Source organism: Cygnus atratus, chromosome 27 (genome assembly GCF_013377495.2).
Source record: "Cygnus atratus isolate AKBS03 ecotype Queensland, Australia chromosome 27, CAtr_DNAZoo_HiC_assembly, whole genome shotgun sequence".
NCBI lineage: Eukaryota > Metazoa > Chordata > Aves > Anseriformes > Anatidae > Cygnus > Cygnus atratus.
This window is the reverse complement of record NC_066388.1, coordinates 4590236-4609933: the sequence shown is the minus strand read 5'-3', so window position 1 is coordinate 4609933 and position 19698 is coordinate 4590236. Positions and strand designations below refer to the sequence as shown.

The 19698-nt window shown below is 64.5% G+C and overlaps 2 protein-coding genes across 3 annotated transcripts; one reads left to right on the top strand and one right to left on the bottom strand.

Annotated features, from left to right (window-relative positions):
* The first annotated feature begins 2094 nt into the window (after positions 1 to 2094).
* Positions 2095 to 5633, top strand: FAHD2B (fumarylacetoacetate hydrolase domain containing 2B). 2 transcript variants are annotated; one of them, XM_035571524.2, is made up of 8 exons: positions 2095 to 2179; positions 3275 to 3487; positions 4091 to 4307; positions 4406 to 4465; positions 4579 to 4741; positions 4851 to 4959; positions 5050 to 5137; positions 5466 to 5633. In XM_035571524.2, exons 2-8 carry the CDS (start codon positions 3282 to 3284, stop codon positions 5526 to 5528), a joined length of 906 nt encoding a protein of 301 aa, XP_035427417.1. In that variant the 5' UTR covers positions 2095 to 2179; positions 3275 to 3281; the 3' UTR covers positions 5529 to 5633. The 2 variants fall into 2 exon arrangements, with proteins under 2 accessions (XP_035427417.1, XP_035427416.1); XM_035571523.2 differs by having other exon boundaries at positions 2157 to 2225.
* GPAT2 (glycerol-3-phosphate acyltransferase 2, mitochondrial) lies at positions 5634 to 16190 on the bottom strand. The gene is made up of 23 exons (XM_050715722.1): positions 16134 to 16190; positions 14751 to 14834; positions 13455 to 13526; positions 12721 to 12834; positions 12535 to 12608; positions 10961 to 11071; positions 10527 to 10655; positions 9576 to 9675; positions 9349 to 9485; positions 9080 to 9179; positions 8655 to 8861; positions 8434 to 8544; positions 8062 to 8147; positions 7861 to 7973; positions 7567 to 7637; positions 7222 to 7486; positions 6998 to 7146; positions 6829 to 6906; positions 6518 to 6643; positions 6297 to 6417; positions 6023 to 6178; positions 5874 to 5929; positions 5634 to 5796 (listed from the first exon to the last, which is right to left on the bottom strand). The coding sequence occupies exons 1-23, from the start codon at positions 16188 to 16190 to the stop codon at positions 5680 to 5682; spliced, it is 2634 nt and encodes an 877-aa protein (XP_050571679.1). The 3' UTR covers positions 5634 to 5679.
* Between the last annotated feature and the right edge of the window lie 3508 nt (positions 16191 to 19698).

Sequence of the window (19698 nt, the reverse complement as noted above, 5' to 3'; positions counted from 1 at the left end):
AAAGCCACGGATACAGGGGTGTTGCCCTCCTGCCAGCTGGTTACCCCTCGAGGAAATACAGCCTTTAACAAAGTCCCTGTTTGTCATTATTTTACTAAAAATCTCCTGCCTGTGCTGTGAGCTGCCAGCGTCCCCACCACCACCATCCCCAACACCACCATCCCCAAAAGCAATTTCCCATCACAGTGATTTCCCATCCCAGCAATTTCCCATCCCAACGATGATTTCCCATTCCAATGATGCTTTCCCTTCCTGCTGGTGGTTTCCCATAATAACGAGAACTTCTTATCCCCCAAATTCCCCATCCCAATGATTTCCTCTCCCAACCATTTCCCCTCCCTGTGGCGGGCTGACCTTGGCTGGCCAACAGGTGCCCCCCAGCCGCTCTCTCATTCCTCCACCAGACTTTTTCCCCCCATTTCTCATCCCAACACATCCCTGTGCCAACAATTCCTAACCCCAGTGGGGATTTTTGGGGAGGGGTGTCTCTTGGAGGGGAAGGGATGGGACCGATGGCGGCGGCCCCGGGACAGCGGTGTTTGTGCTGCCCTGTAGGTGGGTGCGGGGGAGCTGGGGGCTGTTTCGCCCTCCTGCTCTGCACCCTGGGGTGCTCCCAGCACGGGCTGGGGATGCAGGTGCTGGGGATGCGGGAGGCAAGGCGGGGATGCGGGTGGCAGGTGGCGGTGCTGGTGCAGGCTGGAGGGGTGCTAGGGGTGGCACTGGGGCGAAGCGGGGCGCTGGGACCGGGACCGGGACCGGGACCGGGACCGGGACCGGGACCGGGGCTGGGACCGGGACCGGGACCGGGGCTGGGACCGGGACCGGGACCGGGACCAGGACTGGGACCGGGACCGGGACCGCGGTGCTGGGGCTGCTCGGGATAAGGAGCGCAGGGACTCGGAAGGGTAACGCTGCCCTCTTGCGACCATCCCATGGCGCTGCCTTCCTCCTACCGGGCTCACCGGCACTTCGACGGGAGGGAAACGCCGTCGTGACCGGTTTCCTTCCCTGTTCTGAGTGTTATTCTATAGACAGGAGGGTTGGGGCAAAGCCGGTGCTTACAGCAGAGCGTGTCCCTTCTCCCAGGGACTCACCTCGCTCAGTTTAGGGACACCAAATCTCAGGTGGGCAATGAACGGCTGCATGAAGAGTTTTGCAGCTTAATTCAGATGATAAGGCCCCGTGGTGCGTTACAATGCCCCATATGAGTTTGGTGTGGGTGGGATCAGAGAGCAATCGCACCCACACCTTATATTACAATCACTCCCAAGCGTGACTTCAAGGACGCAAGCTTGATTGCATTGATCCTGACCTGAAAAACTTCACGGGCCTGTAATAACAGATGAGCAATCACAACAAAAGGTGCTTGAACTTTATGTGGGCTGTGAATAACAGGAATTGTAAAGACATATTTTCACTGCTCCCATTTCTGCTGCGGCTGTGGAGTAACGGTCACTGGGTACCGACAGCTGGGACACAGGGCACAAACCCCGGGTCTGGCTCAGGATTTGTCCACCGGACAAGGCGATGAAGCCACACGCCCTTAATAAACCCAATTTTTCCTAATCCGAGCAGTGACCGCAGGTGTTGCGGCTGCCCCAGCACCGTCACAGGGGGCTCCCAGCTTGGCCCCCAGCACCCGCGGGGATGGGGCTCCCGCAGCTCCCCGGGGCGGCCTGTCCCGGTGCCTCGCCGCCCTTATGGCGAGGGATTTTTCCTAATTCCTCCCTAATGACCCCAATTCCTCCCTAATGACCCCCCCTTAACTTAAAGCCATCACCCCTCATCCCATCACTGCACCGCCTGACCCCGACCCCGCTCCCCAGCCCCGTCAGGCTGCCCCAAGGCCCCCCCCAGGTGGGGAAGTGGCTTTTTTTTGGCTTTTTTTTTTGGTTATTTTCCCCCAAAAGTGCCCGGCGCGGCGCCTCCTGGCTCCTTCCGTCCCTCCCCCCAGCCCCCGGGCCGGCCACGGCGGCGCCATCATGGCGGCCGCCCCCGTCTCCTAGCAACGCCAGCACTTCCTGGAGGAAGGGGCGCGGCCCCCCGCCCCCAGCCGCCATTGGCTGCGGGGAGCCACCTCCTCACGCTTCCATTGGCCGGCCCGCTGAGGGGGGCGGGGACTCGGCTTTCACGCGGGCGGCGCGGGGTTAGCGCGTGCCCGGAGGGCGGTGACGTAGAGGTGACGTAGAAGGCGCCGGGATCCCCCCGCGCCCCCCTGAGAAGGGGTCGGGGAAACCCCCCCCGGGTCCGGGGCGGGGGGAGGGGGGGGGCTGGGCGGGATTGGGGGGGTCCCATGGGGGCTGGGTTTGGGGTGCAGGATTTTGGGGGGGGTTCCATGGGATTGGGGCTGTGCAGGACTGGGGGGGGTCCCTTGGGGTCAGGGCTGTGCAGGACTTGGGGGGGATCCCCTGGGATCGGGGCTGTGCGGGATTTGGGGGGGGGTCCGATGGGGTCGGGGCTGTGCGGGATTTGGGGGGAAGATCCCATGGGATCAGGGCTGTGAAGGATTTAGGGAGCATCCCATGGGATTGGGGCTGTGCAGGATTGGGGGGGGGTTCCCATGGGGTCGGGGCTGTGCAAGATTTCAGGGGGGGTCCCGTGGGGTTGGGGCTGTGCGGGACTGGGGGGTGGTTCCCATGGGATCGGGGTTGTGCAGGATTTCGGGGGGGTCCCACGGGGGCTGGATTTGGGGTGCAGGATTTTGGGGTGGGTTCCATGGGATCAGGGCTGTGCAGGGTTGGGGCTGTGGCTGTGCAGGATTTGGGGGGGATTCCACGGGACTGGGGCTGTGCAGGATTGGGGGGGTCCCATGGGATTGGGGCTGTGCGGGATTGGGGGGGGGGTCCCATGGAGTTGGGGCTATGCAAGATTTCAGGGGGATTCCTATGGGATTGGGGCTGTGCAGGTTTGGGGGAGCATCCCATGGGATTGGGGCTGTGAAGGACTGGGGGGAGATCCCATTGGGGTCGGGGCTGTGCAGGATTTGGGGTGGATCCCCTGGGATCAGGGCTAGGTAGTGGTGGGGGATATGCTCCCCGCTGTGCCACGGGATCCCAAATCCGCCTGGGTCCAACCCCAGCTGCACCCCGACCCCCTCCTCAGCAGGGATCTGCAGCCCCTCCTGGGATCCACCCCCGGGAGGGATCCACCGCCCGCAGCCTCCTTTTGGGGATCCGCTCCCCACCCTCAGCCCGGGATCCCCCCCTCCCTCTGGCTGGGGGCTCGGTCCCAGTCCCAGCCCCGGTGCCCACCGTCCCCCCGCCACCACCCGCAGGTGCCGGATGCCCCCCGGCCGCTTGCCTGCGGCGCTGCCCCGCGCCATGCGCCTCGTCCGCTTCCAGGGCCCCGGGGGGGCCGAGCCCCGGCTGGGGCTGGAGGAGGAGGAGGGCGGGGGCCTGGTGGACCTCAGCGAGGCCGAGCCCTCGCTGCCCCGCTCCATGCGAGCCTTCCTGGAGACCGGCGAGCACGGCCTAGCCGCGGCCCACAGGTGGGCTATGGGGTCCCGAGATGGGCTATGGGGTCCTGAGGTGGGCTGCGGGGTCCTGAGGTGGGTTACGGGGTCTTGAAGTGCGTTTTGGGGTCCTGAGGTGGGTTTTGGGGTCCCGAGGTGGTTATCGTAGAGTCCTAGAATCACAGAATGGCTTGGGTTGGAAGGGACCTTAAAGATCATGTAGTTCCAACCCCCCTGCCATAGGCAGGGATACCACAAGAGTCCCAAGGTGGGTGTCGGGGTCCTGAGGTGGTTATGGGGTCCAGAGATAGGTGCTGAGGTCCTGAGGCAGATTACAAGGTCCCAAGGTGGATTATGAGGTCCAGAGGTGGGTTGCAGGGTCCTGAGGTGGGTGCTGGGGTCCCAAGGTGGGTGACGGTCCAGAGGTGGCTGCCAGGGTCTGGAGTTGAGTGCTGGGGTCCCGGGGCGGGTTACGGGGTCCCGGGGCGGATTATGGGGTCCTGAGGTGGATTATGGGGTCCTGAGGTGGATTATGGGGTCCTGAGGTGGGTTACAGGGTCCCAAGGCAGGTTATGGGGTCCAGGGTTGGGGTCCCGAGGGTCCCTGGTGCCGTCCCTGCGCTCAGCCCCGTCCCCGCAGAGCGCTGGCCTCGGGCCAGCACCGCCTGCCGAGGGCGGGGGCGCGGCTGCTGGCCCCCATCGGCGACCCCGAGAAGGTGATCTGCGTGGGGCTCAACTACCGCGACCACTGCCTGGAGCAGGACGTCAAGGTGCCCAAGGAGCCCCTCATCTTCAGCAAGTTCCCCAGCGCCATCGTCGGGCCCTTCGACGACATCGTGCACCCGGCCGAGAGCAGCGTGAGTGCCCTGCGGCCACCACCCCGTGCCCCCCCCGTCCCAGCTGGGGGGGGTGCAGCCCCCTGCCCGCCCCCCCCGAACCCCGTTTTGTCCCCCAGGAGGTGGACTGGGAGGTGGAGCTGGCCGCCGTCATTGGGAAGACGGGGCGGCACATCCAGGTAACGGCAGCGCCTTGTGCTGCGGGGGGGTGGGGGGGAGGATGGATGTGGCCCTGCCATTTGTGTCCCGTCCCCCCCCCTGTACTGTCTGAGTGTGTCCCCCCCGCCCCCAGGAGTCGGCGGCGCTGGAGCACGTCGTGGGCTTCACCGTGGCCAACGATGTCAGCGCCCGGGACTGGCAGATGCGGAGGAACGGGAGGCAGTGGCTGCTGGGGAAAACCTTCGACACCTTCTGTCCCCTGGGGCCGGCCATTGTCACCAAGGACTCGGTGACAGGTGGGGATTGGACGGGGCGGGAGGCAGACCCCGGCTCGCCCCCCCACCCCACCCGCCCCGAGCGTGGGGTCCCCGAGGTGTCCCCCGGGGTGACACGTCCCCTGCGCAGACGTCCACAACCTGAGCATCCGCTGCAGCGTCAACGGGCAGCTGATGCAGAGCAGCAGCACCAAGCAGCTCGTCTTCAGGCTGCCCCAGCTCGTCGCATGGGTCTCCCGGTACGTGCGGCACCGGGAGGGGGGGGCCGGCAGCGTCCCGGCTCCCCCCGCATGTGGGACCCCGGCTGATGGCTCCCCCGGTCCCCCCAGGTTCGTCACGCTGCGCCCCGGGGACGTGCTGCTCACGGGGACCCCCCCCGGTGTGGGGGTTTTCCGGAAGCCCCCCGTGTTTCTCAAGGTGAGTGCGGGGTGGGGGGCTCGAAACGGGGCCGGGAGGATTGGGGTGGCGGAGCAGGGGTTGCCTCCCGGTCGGATTACACGCTGCAGGCTTTACACCTTCCTCCCCCTGCCCCTTCTCACCGACCCACCCAGCGCCCCAAACTTCCCCCTCCCAGGCTCCCAGCTCGTGCTGGAGGTGGAGACCCCCCCGCGGCCCCCCTCCCCACCCGCCCCGCTCCCCACTCCCCCTTCCCCACGGGGCACGCACCCCTTCAGCCCAGGAGCCCCCACTTTGCCCCCGGGAGCTTGCAGCGGGCGTGGTGCCGCCAGCGCCTCCTGCCTTGCAGCCAGGCGACGAGGTGCGCTGCGAGATCGAGGAGCTGGGCGCCATCTGCAACAAGGTGGTGTGAGGACCGAGCCCCCCCTCCCCGCTTCGACCGAGCCCCCTATCCCCGGGCCTCGCCGGGCCGCGACGGCGTTCAATAAATCCGCACGAGGAGGAGGGTGCTGCTCCCTGTGCGCCTGCAGCTGGGTTTATTGCTGCGCCGCGTGGCCGGGGGGCTACGGCTGCACGAACTGCTGGATGAAGGCTCGCAGCTTCCCCCGGCCCTCGGAGGAGCGGAAGGGTTGGGCGAGGTGCAGAAGGGGCCCCGCGGGGCTCGGCGCCTCCTCCAGCACCTGGGGAGGGAGAGGGGGGGGGGTCACAGCGAGGCTGCTGGGGATGGGGCCGGGGGGCAGAGCCCGGCCGTGCTTACCCCCATCTCCTTGAAGGTCCGCAGCGTGCTCAGCGCCAGGCTCCGGGTGGGGCGCTCTGGAGGGAGAAAAATCCCCGAGGGAGCCCCCCCCCATCCCACCTGCAGCCCGGCAGGGGTGGGGGGACCCCCGCCGCCAGGCCCCGACTCACCCAAACCATCCTTCTCCGCGAGGAACTGCTGCAGCGCGCCCGCGCAGGCTGCCTCTGCGGGGGGAGCGGGGTCAGCACCAGGGTTGGGGGGGAAAACCCCGACACCCTCCCGCTCCGGGGCAGCGCAGCCCTCGTGGGCTTCAGCGGGGGCTGGGGCTGCGAGGGTGGGTGCTGCTGATGTGCCTCAGTTTCCCCCAAAGCCGAGCAGGGCTGGGGTGGGGGTAGAAGAAGGGGCCATGGGGGTGTCCTGGGGGGGGGGGGGGGGGGGTCCTACCAGGCTGGGGCCAGCTGGGCTGCTCCAGGAAAGCCGCCGCTCGCGCGTAGGTCTCCAGCACAGGGCTCAGGAGGCGGCAGAGGAAGAGGAGGAGGCCAGGCGAGCCTTCGGGGTCTCGGAGCTGGCGGGGGTGGAGAGCCCGAAGTGGAATGAGTTTGTGGAGCCTCGGCGCCCTGCCACATCCCAGGGGCGTGGGGGGGGAGGGGGGAGCCCCCGCGCACCTTGAAGCAGCGCTTGCAGACGTCCTCGCCGTCGCTGTCGCTGTCGGTGAAATCCACCTCGGCCCAGGGCTGCCACTTGCTGAAGGGCCGCGGGGCCAGGTCGCACAGCCAGCGCTCGTTCTCCGACTGCACAGCGACGCCAGGCACCCCTGAGCTGGCACCGCGCGTCCCTGTCCCCTCACCCCGGCCCGGGGGGGGGGGGTCCTCCCCAGCCCAGGGGGGAGCAGGGGACAGGCGCCCCAGTCCCTTGTCCCCGAGCAGGACCGGAGGGCACGGTGAGGGCTGAGCAGAGGCAGAGCGGGGGCACCCACCTCATCAGCCTCCAGCAGCCCGCACAAGATGAGCTTGTCCAAGACGTCCTGGCTCTGGTGCTCAAGGGGCTGGCAGGGCTGCCAGAGAGGAGAGGGGGCTGGTGAGGAGCCGGCGAGTGCCTGGCCACCGCCACGCGACGGCAGCTGTCCCCGTGCCGCCCGCTCCCACCTGGAGCCCCAGCAGGCTGGGGGGCAGCAGCTGGAGCAGCGCCAGGGTCTTGTGGAGCAGCTCGTCCTGGCTCAGCGTGATGCTGGAGGGGCAGGCGGCCGCCCCCAGGAAGGGCAGCATCTCCAGCAGCAGGGCGCGGATGGCGCAAGCTGCCAGGAGAGCGGAGCGAGCGGTGTCACCGGTCCCCAATTCAGGGACCCCCCCCCCGGTGCCCTGCTGCTCACCTCCCACCGCCTCGCCGGCGAAGACGGGCAGCAGGGCTGCGCTGTGGTGGCTCAGCTCCCGGCGCGCCTCCACCGAGACCTCGGGGACCACCAGGACGTCACCAGGGGGTGCGAGGTGGTAGAGGGTGACGTGGGCTCTGAGCAGGGCCAGGCTGTGCCGCACCAGGGCGCGGAGCTGCCCCGAGAAGCCCACGTCGCGCTGGCGCACCAGCGTCTCCTCCAGGAGCCACGCGAAGTCCGACATGAGCCGGGAGAGCAGGACGCCCTGCAGGGAGAGGAGGCTGAGCTGGGCTGGGGGCTCCAAGGCCAGCCTGGAAGCCCCCCCCGCGAGGCGCCTCGCCTCACCTGGCAGTGCTTGTGCAGCAGCAGCGCGGACGTGATGCCCACGGCCGTGACGGCGGAGCAGGCGGCGCCGTCTGCGGGGAGCGAGAGGTGCTCGTTTGTCTCCCTTGGCACTCGGTTGTTTGCGCTCTATTTCCAGCACGGGCGCTGCCAGGCAGCAGCAGGAGCAGGGACACGCAGCCCCGAGGGCGTCCTGCTCCCCCCCACAGCCTGCACAGCCAGGCGGGCGGCTCAGGACAGACGGACGGACGGACGCCCCCCTTCCCCCCACCCCCCCCCCCCCAGCAGACCCCTCACCGCTCAGGGCGTGCAGGCCCAGCTTGGTCACCATCATTTTGTCTTCTGCCTCCGAGCCGGGAGCCGTTCCAGGCGCCGGACCCTCAGGCTCTGCCCTCTCGCTGTGCAGCTGGCTGGAGATGTAGAAAAGGGGGTGAGAGAGGTGGGAAAGGGGAGGGCTGGGAACAGGCGTGGGGGGGCGAGGGGCTGCCGCGGGCTTACTGCGTGCCAAGGATGGTGGGCAGCAGCAGCTCCTCCGGCGGCTTCCCCGCGCTGCTCTGTCTGCTGAGGGTTTTGGCCACAAACTCCTGGGGAGGAGGACGGAGCCCGTTACCGCCAGCAGCCCTCAGCACCACCGAGATGAATCCACGCCCTTGGTCCCACCAAGAGCTGCCCCACCGAGCCCCAACTTCCCCTAGGCGTGGGCTCAGCGGCTCTCTGGAGGATGCCGGATCCCCCCAGAATCCCCAAACCTTCCCACGCATCCCCCAGAGGTTTGCAGAGCCCAGAGCATCACGGCAGCACATCCCCTGGGGCCCGGCCGCATCCCGGGAGCCAGCTCTGCCCCAGAAGCCGGACGCGGTGCCGCGGTACCTGCAGGGAGAAGGGCTGGGCGAAGTCCACGCGGGCGCAGCCGAGGCGTCGGCGCAGGGCTCGGCACGCGGCCCAGAGGCAGGCGCTGAGGCTGAGGGGCCGAGCGCCATGCTGGGGGAGAAGTGGGGTTAATTAACTCATTAATGGGGCGGCGGAGGGGGGACGCCCCCACCCCGATTCAGGTGCTGCCCCGGGGCAGGAGTGGGCTCGGGGCCGCTCACCGCTCCGCTGCCCTCGAGGCAGTCGGGGGCCAGGTCGTAGGCGATGCCCACAGGGACCAGGAGGACATCGGGGACGGCGCCGTCCCGCACGGCTCGGTACACGGGGGCCAGCCACTCGCGGGCAGCGGCCGAAAGGCGCCGCGGGGCGCAGGGCTCCTCCAGGAAGATCAGCAGAGGCTGCCGGCTCCTCAGCACCTCCTCGACGTACTGGAGCAGAGGGGGTGAGGCTGGGGGTGCCGGTGGCACCGCAGGGGCACGCGGGAGCTGCCACCCCCCACGGCCGGGGGCTTCAACGCAGCCCGACAGCCTCACCCATCTGCCAGCACGTGGTGCTGCAGGTCCAAGAAGCCTTCACCGAGCGCTTTGGGTGCTCGGGGGGGTTCTTCCCTCCCAGCACGGGGGGTGAATGTGGGAGCTGGACTTACCGAGGCAAGCACAGCACCTGGGAGCCCTCCGTCCTGGCCTCTCGATGTCTGCTCCATCCCCACAGGCAGGAAAACCCCTCCCAGGCAGCGAAGCAAGGCCCTGTTGGGGAGGAAAACGCTGTGGGTGGCCCCCATGAATGGGACCACGTTCTCCCTACCACCCTTCTGTCCTCCCTGCCACCCCTCTGCCCTCCCCACAGGCAATCTCATTCACCCTGTGCAGGGAAGCAGCCACGTGCCGGGCTGGAAAAGGACTCCCCGTGCCTTACCGGAGGCGAGGGCTGCAGTTCAAGCTGCCCACCGTCACCCTGGGCACCCCCAGGCCGTGGGAGAAGAAGAAGAAGGAGAGGAGCAGCCCGTCCAGCCGGGATTTGTGCGTGGAGAGGAAAACCAGCGGCACGTCGGGCTGTGGGGACGGAGGAGGCGATGAGGACTGGGTGCTGAAGGGGAGATGTGCAGCCGCGGCATGCCGGGAGCGGGCGGCCGGGCTCCTCACCGTCGTGGCGGCCCTCAGCACCATCTCCAGCTGCCCTCGGTGGAGCTGCACGCTGAGGAAGAGGCGGCTCAGGAGCCGGAGCAGGACCCAGCTGCACAACCTGCGGGACGGGGCAGCACAGCAAGGCAGTGAGCACCCCTCCAGGGGCCGTGGCTGCACCCAAAGCCCCCCGGAGACTTCGGCCGGGCTACGAGACAGCACCCAGGCAGCATCCGGGGACGTGGCCACTTCCCTCAGCTCCCTCACCCCCCTCCCAGGCACAGTCCTGACCCTCCCCTGCCTCAGTTTCCCCAGCCAGGCACAAATGGGGCTGTGCGAGACGGTTCGCTTCACCGCATCGACTCCCGATCTCACTGCTCAGCTCCCATGAAGCAAATAAACAGCTTTATTATAAATTAAGTTAAAACACTAAAGGCTGGATGTGACAAGACCACCCCCCTCTCCCCCCGGTAACAAAAGCTCAAGTCAATTACCCCTCCATCTCCCCGTCCTCCCGCACGCTGCTTACGGGAAGGATCTGAACGCTTTTATCCCCTGGGTAATTTCTTCCCTTTAAATACTTCAGACTGCTCAGAAGGTTCTTTTATTACAGCTCAATCAGACGAGCAATTAGGGTACAATGCAACCTTTAATTGCCAATTTCTCAATGACAGGAGGTAAAAAGGAAAAAAAAAAAAGGGGGGGGGAGAAAAAGGAGAAATTTTCTTTTGCTTTGCTTTGATTTCCATCCCCCTGGCGTGGCTCCCCCCCACCACCACCACTCCAGCATTGTGTTCCAGCTCTGCGGAGGGGAAAATGTCCCTAGGAGGCCGTGCGAGACCCCAAGGAGCAAACCCCCCTGGCAAGGGGCTCCATGCCCCAACTGAAGAGCAGGAGGGAGCTGGAGTGGAGCAGCGGGACTGGGAATGCCCCAGCCGGGGGCTGGGAGCTGCCGCGCGGCCCCGCACCCACCTGAGCACGGGGAGGGAGAGCGGGGCCTGGATCCCAGCCAGGATCTCCAGGGCTTTCTCCTTCCACCGCCGGCGGGACTCGCTGTCCCCCCCCGAGCCACGGGCCTGGCCGGCAGCGACGTCCCGTACCCTGCAGGGGAGGGGAAGGGAGGGAGACGAGGTGGGAAGCGCGGGTTAACGCGGGTTTTTTTTTTCAGCCAAAGCCGCTGTGAGTTACAGTAATTACGATGTACCGGCTGCCAGCCCCGTGCTGGATAATTAGCAGTGACAAGGGGCGAGGTGACAGGTGCCTGACGAGGCCACGTCACCCGGCGCCGCAAAGCAGCAGCAGCCAAGAGACCAAACACGGAGCAGCCTCTGCACGAGGACGCGCCTCTGCAGGGCCCGGGTCCCGCTGGGGAGGTGACACCGAAGCCCCCGGCTGTCCCCACCGACCTGCGGCTGCGGCAGACTCTCTCCGGGAGGTCCCTGGGGGTGTCGGCGGGCACCTTCCAGTCCCAGACAGCCAGGAAGCAGCAGAGGCGTCGAACCAGCCAGCCCCGGTACCTGGGCACGGAGACAGAGCGGCGTGCCGGCGGTGAGAGCAGCCGGGGCTGCGGGACAGAGCACCCCCCTGCTTTTTTAGGGGGCTGTTACCGCGTCAGCCTCCCTCGAACTTGCTCTTTGCACATTTAAGACTTTTCTCCCTGTTTTACAGCTGGGGAAATGGAGGCACCAGCACTCCGCTTGGTGCAGAGCGCTGCTCCAGGCCGCCCCACTCCTCACTGGATTGCTGCCTGCTTTCCTGGCACGCAGAAGGAAATCTGGCATTGCTAGGGAAGAGCTGGGGGCTTCCAGGCTGCGAGGAAAGCTCTCCAGGCACCCTCCAGCCCTCCCTGCCTCAGCAAGCCACCCCTGCACCTGCTGACATGCCCCCAAAGCTGCTCTCACCAGCACCTCTGCCAGCACCAGCACTGCTGCACGTGTCCCAAGCCAGGGACTTTCCCAAATCCACCCCAAATCAGAGCTGGGCAGCACCACTGGGTCAGAGAGGGGTGTAAATGATGTTCCAGACGTCGCAGAGCGCGGGGGACCCAGCGTGCGACGAGGCTGTGGGTGCCCAGGCAGGGACAGAGGGTCTCCACACCTCCAAGCTGTCTGCTTTTGATCTCGGCCTCCCATCTCCAGCCTCGTTTTTAGCATCCCGCAACTCCTGAGGCGCTCTGAGCGGAGATGAATTATTCAAAGAGTTTGAAAGCTGGGAGCTGGGATGTTTCAAGCAGAAGGGAGCATAATGACCCAATTTGGAAAAATACAGCGCAGAATTGCTGAGCCGCCAGGGACCGCTCGGAAAGGGAGAGGAACCGGAGGAGTCCGGCACCTCCAAAAACTCGGGCTAAATTCAACGACAGGCGTTTGGCAAGCGAGCGGCTCCTGGGCGGCCACGTCAGCTCCTCAGCTGGAGCAGAGGCTGGTTCACACCAGCTGAGATCCCCACGGGGCCGCAGGGAGGAGGAAGCGCATGGGGGCCGGCGAGGCCATCTCGCGTCTCCCAGGGGTGGGAGCGAGCTGGCCCCGCGTGCGTGAGCTTCTCCTTGTGCCGGAGCCAGAGGGGAGAACGAAAACACCCTCTGCCCCCTCTCAGGCTCTTCCCAACAGCTTCAAGAGATCAAGTTTTGATTTAAGGAGTCCCAAGCCCTTGACACTGTGGCTGACCGCTCTTCCAGGCCACGAGGGTGACAGTAAGCAGAGGAACGGACCAAGCCCTTTCCTCTCTGCTGTTATTATCGCTCTGCGCTTGGAGATGTGGCTTCCACTCAAAAAATAATTAACGTGACTACTTTCTGGACTAATTAGTGAGCGAGGATGACAGAGAGGCGTCCCTGCACTCCAGTGCAGCAGGGGAAGTCGGTTCCCGAGGGATTCAGACAAGAACAAAACCCAGAAAAAGGGATTTGCCCAGCGTCCCTGGCACGGGGCTCTGCTCCGAGCGCCCACGCAACCACCGGTACCGACGGTCCCGTCCTCACCTGGTGTCTTCCTCCGTCACCTGGGCGGCGCTGCGGAAGCCGAGGGAGGAGAGCTGCGCGTGGTAGAAGCCATCCTGGGAGCAGGGCAAGGGAAAAGGCTGGAGGTTAGCCCAGACCAGCTGGGAAAGGCAAACCCACCGCCACTGCACCCCCAGCCCCTCGGCCGAGCCCCCGCAGCGGGCTTACCCAGCTCCTCGGCGTGCAGGTCTGGCAGCAGCGCCCCGTGAGCGGCCGGTATTTGCCCAGAAAAGGGATGAAAATTTCCAGTTTCTGCCCTGAATCACAGACCCAGGTTTTCATCTGAAGAGCGAAAGAAAGACAGGGAGAGGGAGGGATGGCACGGAACCTCCTTGCCCTGGAAATATGAAGTGCAGGCAAACGCGCCCCCAAACGCACCGGGGCGAGGAGAAGTCCCACTTCTAAACTCTCTGGGGAGAAATAAAGCTGCCACGTGCTGGTGCAAACCTCCCGTGGCCAAGCCCCAGGTTCATCCTGCAGCTGCCTTTCTCCCCGAGCAGCCCCCTACAGTTAGCTTTTAAAGGGGGCTTGTAAAAAAGATGGAGAGCAACTTTCTGCTCGGCCAGATAATGACAAGACAAGGGGAAATGGTTTTAAACTAAAAGAGGGGAGATTTCGATTAGAGGTTAGGAGGAAATCCTTCACTCAGAGGGCGGTGAGGCACTGGCACAGGCTGCCCAGAGAGGATGGGGATGCCCCGTCCCTGGAGGTGTTCAAGGCCAGACTGGACGAGGTCCTGAGCAACCTGATCTGGTGGGTGACATCCCTGCCTGCGTCAGGGGGTTGGAACTGCATGATCTTTGAGGTCCCCTCCAACCCAAGCCGTTCTATGATTCCAGGACACATTCGTGTGCCACTGTCACCGGAGGAGCGTGGGGACCTGGAAATGGTGAGACCAGCACCCTGGGGTGATCACCGTGCTCCAGCAGGAACAAGCCCTCCGAGAAGCGTCCGGCACGGCCCGTGGAGGTCAGCTGGGGAGAAAAGGGCAGGAGAGAATCAGTGAGAGTCAGGGTGTGCAGGAAGGCTGTGGAGGCCCCTTGCCCCCACAGCAGCAACCAAGAGACCTCTCCCCCGACAGCCAGGGTGGAGGCGATGGCAGCATGGGACCCACGGAGTGCTGGGAGGAGGTGCTGAGCCCCTCTCCCCACTTCAGGCATTTGAAGGGAAGGGACCGGCTCCTTGGTGGGGAAATGAGTTGTTCTACTGCAGAAAGAGAGAAAGGGAGGGAAAAAAAACAGCAACCAACGCTCCAAAAGCCCTCGGGAAAAGAATTTGTTCTTTGTAATACAGCTCCGGCACGGCTACAATTGACTTTTCCCTCCCACACCTTCCTCCCCGCAAGCAACGAGTTGCCAATCTGTACCCAACAACCCCATGGCATCACCAAGACACAGAGATCCCTAGGACGGCAAGGACAGGCGAGAGTCGTGCAGGCAGGGTGGGATGTAACGCTGTCCTTCTGCAAATCTCCCCTCCCCAGACACCTGAGAGACACTCGGGCTGAAACCCTCAGTGCTTTGCAGCCCGGGCTCCACGCTGCTCTTCAGGGAGATGTTTACACCTCAAAATGAAGGAATAATCCTTGATTTTCAATCCCAGATTTTCAAACCCAAGCAAGGAGTTGCTGCATGACACCAGCCAACAGCAAACGCACCGACTGCTGATCAGCAGGGACACTTCTCCCTCTAAAAAAACAAATGCAGAAAAGTAAACCGTGCTAATGTGGCTCACGGATGCCAGGAGGAGCGGGGTGACAACCACAGTGGGGACATCCCAGGGTCACTCGCGTGCCCACACACGAGACCCCTCTGGCAGAGCCGATGCAGCCCGCGGAGGCTGCAAACACTTCTACCCCCGCTTCACTTCGGAGCAGAGATTTTAAAGTCATTTTATTCCAAGAAACAGCATTCAGCGAGGCTTCTCCTGGCAGCAATGGGAGCGCGAGCGCTTGCTCACGCAGAAAAACAACCTGTTTTTCAAATCTAGCAGGGGAAAAGAAGGAAACAGGGGCCTGGCGTCAGCCTGCCCCCGGCCACCCAGGCACCTGGGGGGAACCCACAGGGGACCCGAGCAGGGTACACCATGCCTGGGTACACCGGGGCGCTCGTGGCACGAGGGAACAGGGCCAGCACACGCTGGCACTCACCATGTCCCCGCCACGGGGACAGCCTGTCCTTGTCCCTAGGGAGCCTCACCTGCCTTCGGGCTGCGACGGCGTGGGGGGGACGCTCGGTCTCGGTGCGGGAGGGGGACGCTGCCCCGTGTCCTGTGCCGCACAGCTGGGGAAGAGAAGACAGAAAGTGGGCAGAAAGAGTTGGTTTGGGGTCTGGTCCTGCAGAGGGGGCTGCTGGCACAGGGCATCCCCACGGACCCCACTGGGCTGGGGAGGGGCAGGGGGAACGGACCCCGCATGGGTCCCACAAAGCTCTTGCTGGGGTTTGGGAACCCACCCCCACAGACCCCACGGGCACCATAGAGCCTTGCTCATGGGGAACACACCCCACATGGACCCCTTACACCCCCCATGGACTCCTTTCACCCCACACGGGCCCACTGCACCCCACATGGACCCCTTACACCCCACATGGGCCCCACACAGCCCACATGGACTCCTTACACCCTATATGGGCCCATTCCACTCCACATGGACTCCTTACACCCCACATGAGCCCCACACAGGCCCCACAGAGCCCCGGGGTCTTTGGGAGCCCATGCTGCACGACCCCACAGGGCCCTGGGAAGGGCACAGGCCCCACGCAGCCCCTATAGTCGTGGTCTGGGGGAACCCACCCTACACAGACCCCCAGCCCCCCCAGGGCCATGGTTTGGGGTACGCCCCCCCCACGGCCCCATAGAGGCCCCACAGGCCCCGGCCCTGCTCACCACCGCCCGGCCCGGCCCGGCCCTGCCCGGCCCCCCCGCTCCGCCCCCCGATGGGCACGGCCCGGCACGGCCCCTCCTGGGCCTCGGACCCCGGGGTGGTGGCCGTGGCCCTGTGTCCCCCCCAGACGCCCCAAATCCCGGTCCCCGTCCCCCCTTGTCCCCCCTGTCCCCCCTTTGTCCCCCCCCGTCCCCGACCTCCACAAGGCGACGAGCCTGCGGGGGCTGCGGCGGGCAGGCCTTGAGTGAGGGTGGTGAGGGAATAAGGGGGGGGGGAAGAAAAATCAAGGGAAAATAACAAGTAAGGAAAAATAAAAAAGCATTTATATAGAGGGGGGGCAGCTCCAGAGCCTGGGCCGGGGCTTGGGGCAGGGGGACGACGTCCTGCCCACCCCAGGCCCAGCTCTTTTGGGGTCCTCCAGCTGGCTCTGTGTTCTTCCACGCTTTTTCCCTCTTTTTTCTTTTCTCGTTCGTCACTTTTTTTGCATGTGGGGGGGAGCTTTTTCTCATTTTTTGGCTCTTCCTCAGTTTTTCGATCTTTTTCTCACTTTTTTCTACTTTTTTCTCACTTCCCACCAGACCCCAATAGCAGCAGAGCATCGCCCGGCGACCCCTGCAAATCTCACCCCGCGAGGAAGCTTTCACGCAGCCCATCCCATAATTTTTAAAAATTTTCAAGCATTTTCTCCGCAAAGTGCCTGCTGCGGCTTTTCACCCCCCCGGCGCGCCGCCGCCAGCCGCGCGGTGGTGGCCATGGTTACCGTATCTCCCCTTCCCTGCCTCGCGCCGCACTGCCATTAAACCCAAGTACAAATAAAGCGCTTTCACAAGCCCCGGCGGCCCCAAAGCCGCTCCCAGATCCTTATTTTTAAATATTTGAATGGAAAGAAGCATTTTTCCTCCATGAAGAAACAGATTGCCCCCGCCGCGTTCGCGCCTGACCTCCCTCCGCAGGCGAAAGTGGCCAAATGTTGTCACCACCCCGAGAAATAAAACAAATAGCACGGGACGGAGGGAGCGCGCCGCAGGGCTGCAATCGAGCTCGTTTCCATCCCCAGCGAGCCCCGGAGCTGCAGGCTGAGACCTGGCAGGAGCTCGTCACACCTCAGCATCGCCCGCACTGCTCCCACACCAGCGCTTTCCCAGTCTGAGGCAGACTGGTACCAGTTCTAGCCAGCCACTGGGCCTGAGCATCCTCCCTGGCAACAACCTCTGCACGCGAGGGAGGAGGCTGGGCGCAGCAATTAACGTTTCTGCTCAATTAACCTCTCCCTGTGCTTCCCCATCGCTGGTGGGGCCACGGGTTGGCTCAGCAGCAAGTGTGGGGTCAGCCCAGCCTGAGCAAGCCCCCGAGCCCCCGGCGCCTCCCCCGGGGAGCACTGAATTCCAGAGGCATGTGGACTGACGCCACACGCTTTGGGGTCTAACCAGGGCTTTTTTTACAAGTGTTTTGTTTTTTTTTTTTTAGCTTTAATCCTTGGGATTTAAAAATACATATATATGAATTTACATGGCCTCTTTTTTGCAGCAAACCTGGTTACGCTGAGTAGGGGGGATTTTAGTGAGTCACCATGACAACCCGGGTGCTGTTTTGGGGAAATTACCGGGGAGAGAAGGGCTGTGAGAGCCTGGGGAGTGGGGGGAAAGGGGGAAAGGGAGCTGGAGGCAGCACTGGGGCTGGAGCAGGCATCAGCTCCCAGTGGGGCCATGCCCAGCTCCATGGGATCAAGCTCAGTGTTATAGGACCATGCCCAGCCCCACAGGACCATACTCAGCCTCATAAGACCATGCTCAGCGTCATAGGTCCATGTCCAGCTCTATAGGACCAAACCCAGCCCCATAGGACCATGCCCAACCCCCTAGGACCATGCCCATTTCCATGGGAGCATGCTGAACCCCATAGGACCGTGCCCAGCCCTACAGAACCATACCGAGCACCATACAACAATACCCAGCCCCATAGGACCATACCCAGCCCCACAGCTCACCTCGATGTGGGGTGCAAGGCGGTGGCAGATGGGGGTTGGGAGGGCACGGGGCTAGGGCTGGCCAGGGGCCAGGGTCTCGGCGTGCGCAGCGGCCCCGGTCGCACGCCCTCTCCCGCGCCGCTGTCACCCCAGCACTGTCCCAGCGCGCCGCGTCAGGCCAACAGCCGCTGGCCTCTGCTGGCTTGGTCGGGGAGGGAGGGGGGAAGTGTCCGGGCTGGGAAAGGGCTTCCAAAAAAAGCTCAACCCGGTTTCGGGGTGGCCAGAGGTGATGTCCCTGATGGGATGGGGAGGTGGCGGGGGGCCAGCACTGCTCCACCACTGCAGGGGCGAGCTGTCCCCAGCCCTGTCCCCCGGGGCTGGGCTCGGCATGTGCGGCCCCACGTCCTCCGCTTCTCCCCGGGCTGGTGGCGGGGGGGCACGGGGTGGGATGGGGGCACGGATGGGGTGAGGAGCCCGGGAATATGTGGGTCAGGAGGCAGCAGTGTGGGGCACAGGACCCTGGTATAAGGCAGGATTTGGGGGGGGGATCCTGCAGCACTGGGGGCACCAAGCACTGGCGGGGGTCCCCATGCAGTGGTGGGGGTCCCCATGCACCACTGCGGGGCACCATGCACCATCGTGAGTCACAACGCAATGGCATGGGTCACGATATACCGGTGTGGGTCACCACCCTACACTGGTGTGGGTCACCGTGCGCCGTCATGAGTCACGGCACAACAGTGTGAGTCACGATACACCGCTGTGGATCACAGCATGCCACCAGGAGTCACGATACACCAGTGGGGTCATGACATGCTGGTGGGGGCTGCAATACAGTGGTGGGGGTGATGCTACACCACCGTGGGTCATCGTACACCAGTGTGGGTCATGATACACCACCATGAGTTGCGATACACCGGTGTGGGTTGCAATGCACCATCGGGAAGCACAATACAATGGTGTGGGTCACGATACACCAGTGTGGGGTGTGGGGCGCTGCTGTGGGGTGCAACACACCATCCCGAGCCACAATGCACCAGCGTGGGTCACACCACACAGCACTGTCGGTCCCGATACAGCCGCGTGGGTCACAGTAGAGCAGTGTGGGTCACACCGACATGGGTCACATTGCACCACCGTGACCCCCACCCCACAGGCACAGCTCACAAAACCCCCTCCAGGAGACCCCCTGTCCCAAGGCTGGGCAGCACAGCCCTATATCAGACACCCGAGAATCCCCCCTCGTCATTTCACATGGCACCGTTGCAAACAGCCAGCATGGGGCTTTGTCCCCGTCCCCCGGCGCTGCCTCCCACCCCCGTCCGGTTCAACATCCTCGGTGTCGGGCCCTGCAGGAGGCAGCTGCAGGGATTTATTCTTTGGGGCGGGGGGGGGGGTTGGGGGGTGTTTTTCTAATTATTATTTATTCTCCCCGTGTGCTGCCATAAATAACCGACCCCGTCCAAACATTTTGTTCCCGCTCGCGCTGCAAACATTCCTCCTGGGCGGGCGACCCGCGGCCACGGGAGGAACTCGGCTCCGAGCGCTGCCCTTGCACCACGGCAGGGTCCCAGGGCCCCCCGACCCAGCAGGGGCATGGGGCGAGGTGGCTGCTCCAGCTGGGCTGTGCCCCCGTGTCCCCTCCGTGGCGTCGAGAAGGAAGTGAATTTTTTTTCTTATTACAAAATATCTTTTATTGTTAAAAGGCAACGGCCCCCGGGACTGGGGGGGGGGGCTCGGCTGGGACACCCAAAAAACAGGGGGAAAAGCTGATTTCCTGGGCGCACCGTGTGTAGGGTGGGGAGAAAAATCCCTGAACCCCCCCACTGCCGTTCCCAGGCTGGGGTCTGCCCGCTGAGCACCCCAGCACGGCTGGGGAGATGCCACCAGGCTTGGGGACAGGGGATGTGTGGCATGGCGGCACGTGCCCCCAGCCCCACGGGGCCGGGTTTCCCGCGGCAAATTTGGCAGCGAGACGAGGCAGCGGGCGGGCAGGCGCTGCCAGCCGAGAGCCTGCTGCCCGGGGAGGAAAACCGGGGGGGGGGAAAGGGAGAAACGAGGAGGAAAAAGGGAAAACCAGGGGGAAAAAGGGAAAACGAGGGGGAAAAGGGGAAAATGAGGAGCCCCAGTGTGAGCGGGGTGCCCCAAGGGGACGGCCACCAGGACCGGCAGAGACAGCGGAGGCGAGAGGGGTGGAAGGAAGAGCAAAGCTCCCCGAAAACCGCGGCACGAACCCGTCGTAGCGTCGGGGGGCTGGGGGGGCAAGGCGCGGTGCCTCCGGGCGGGGGCGAGCCCC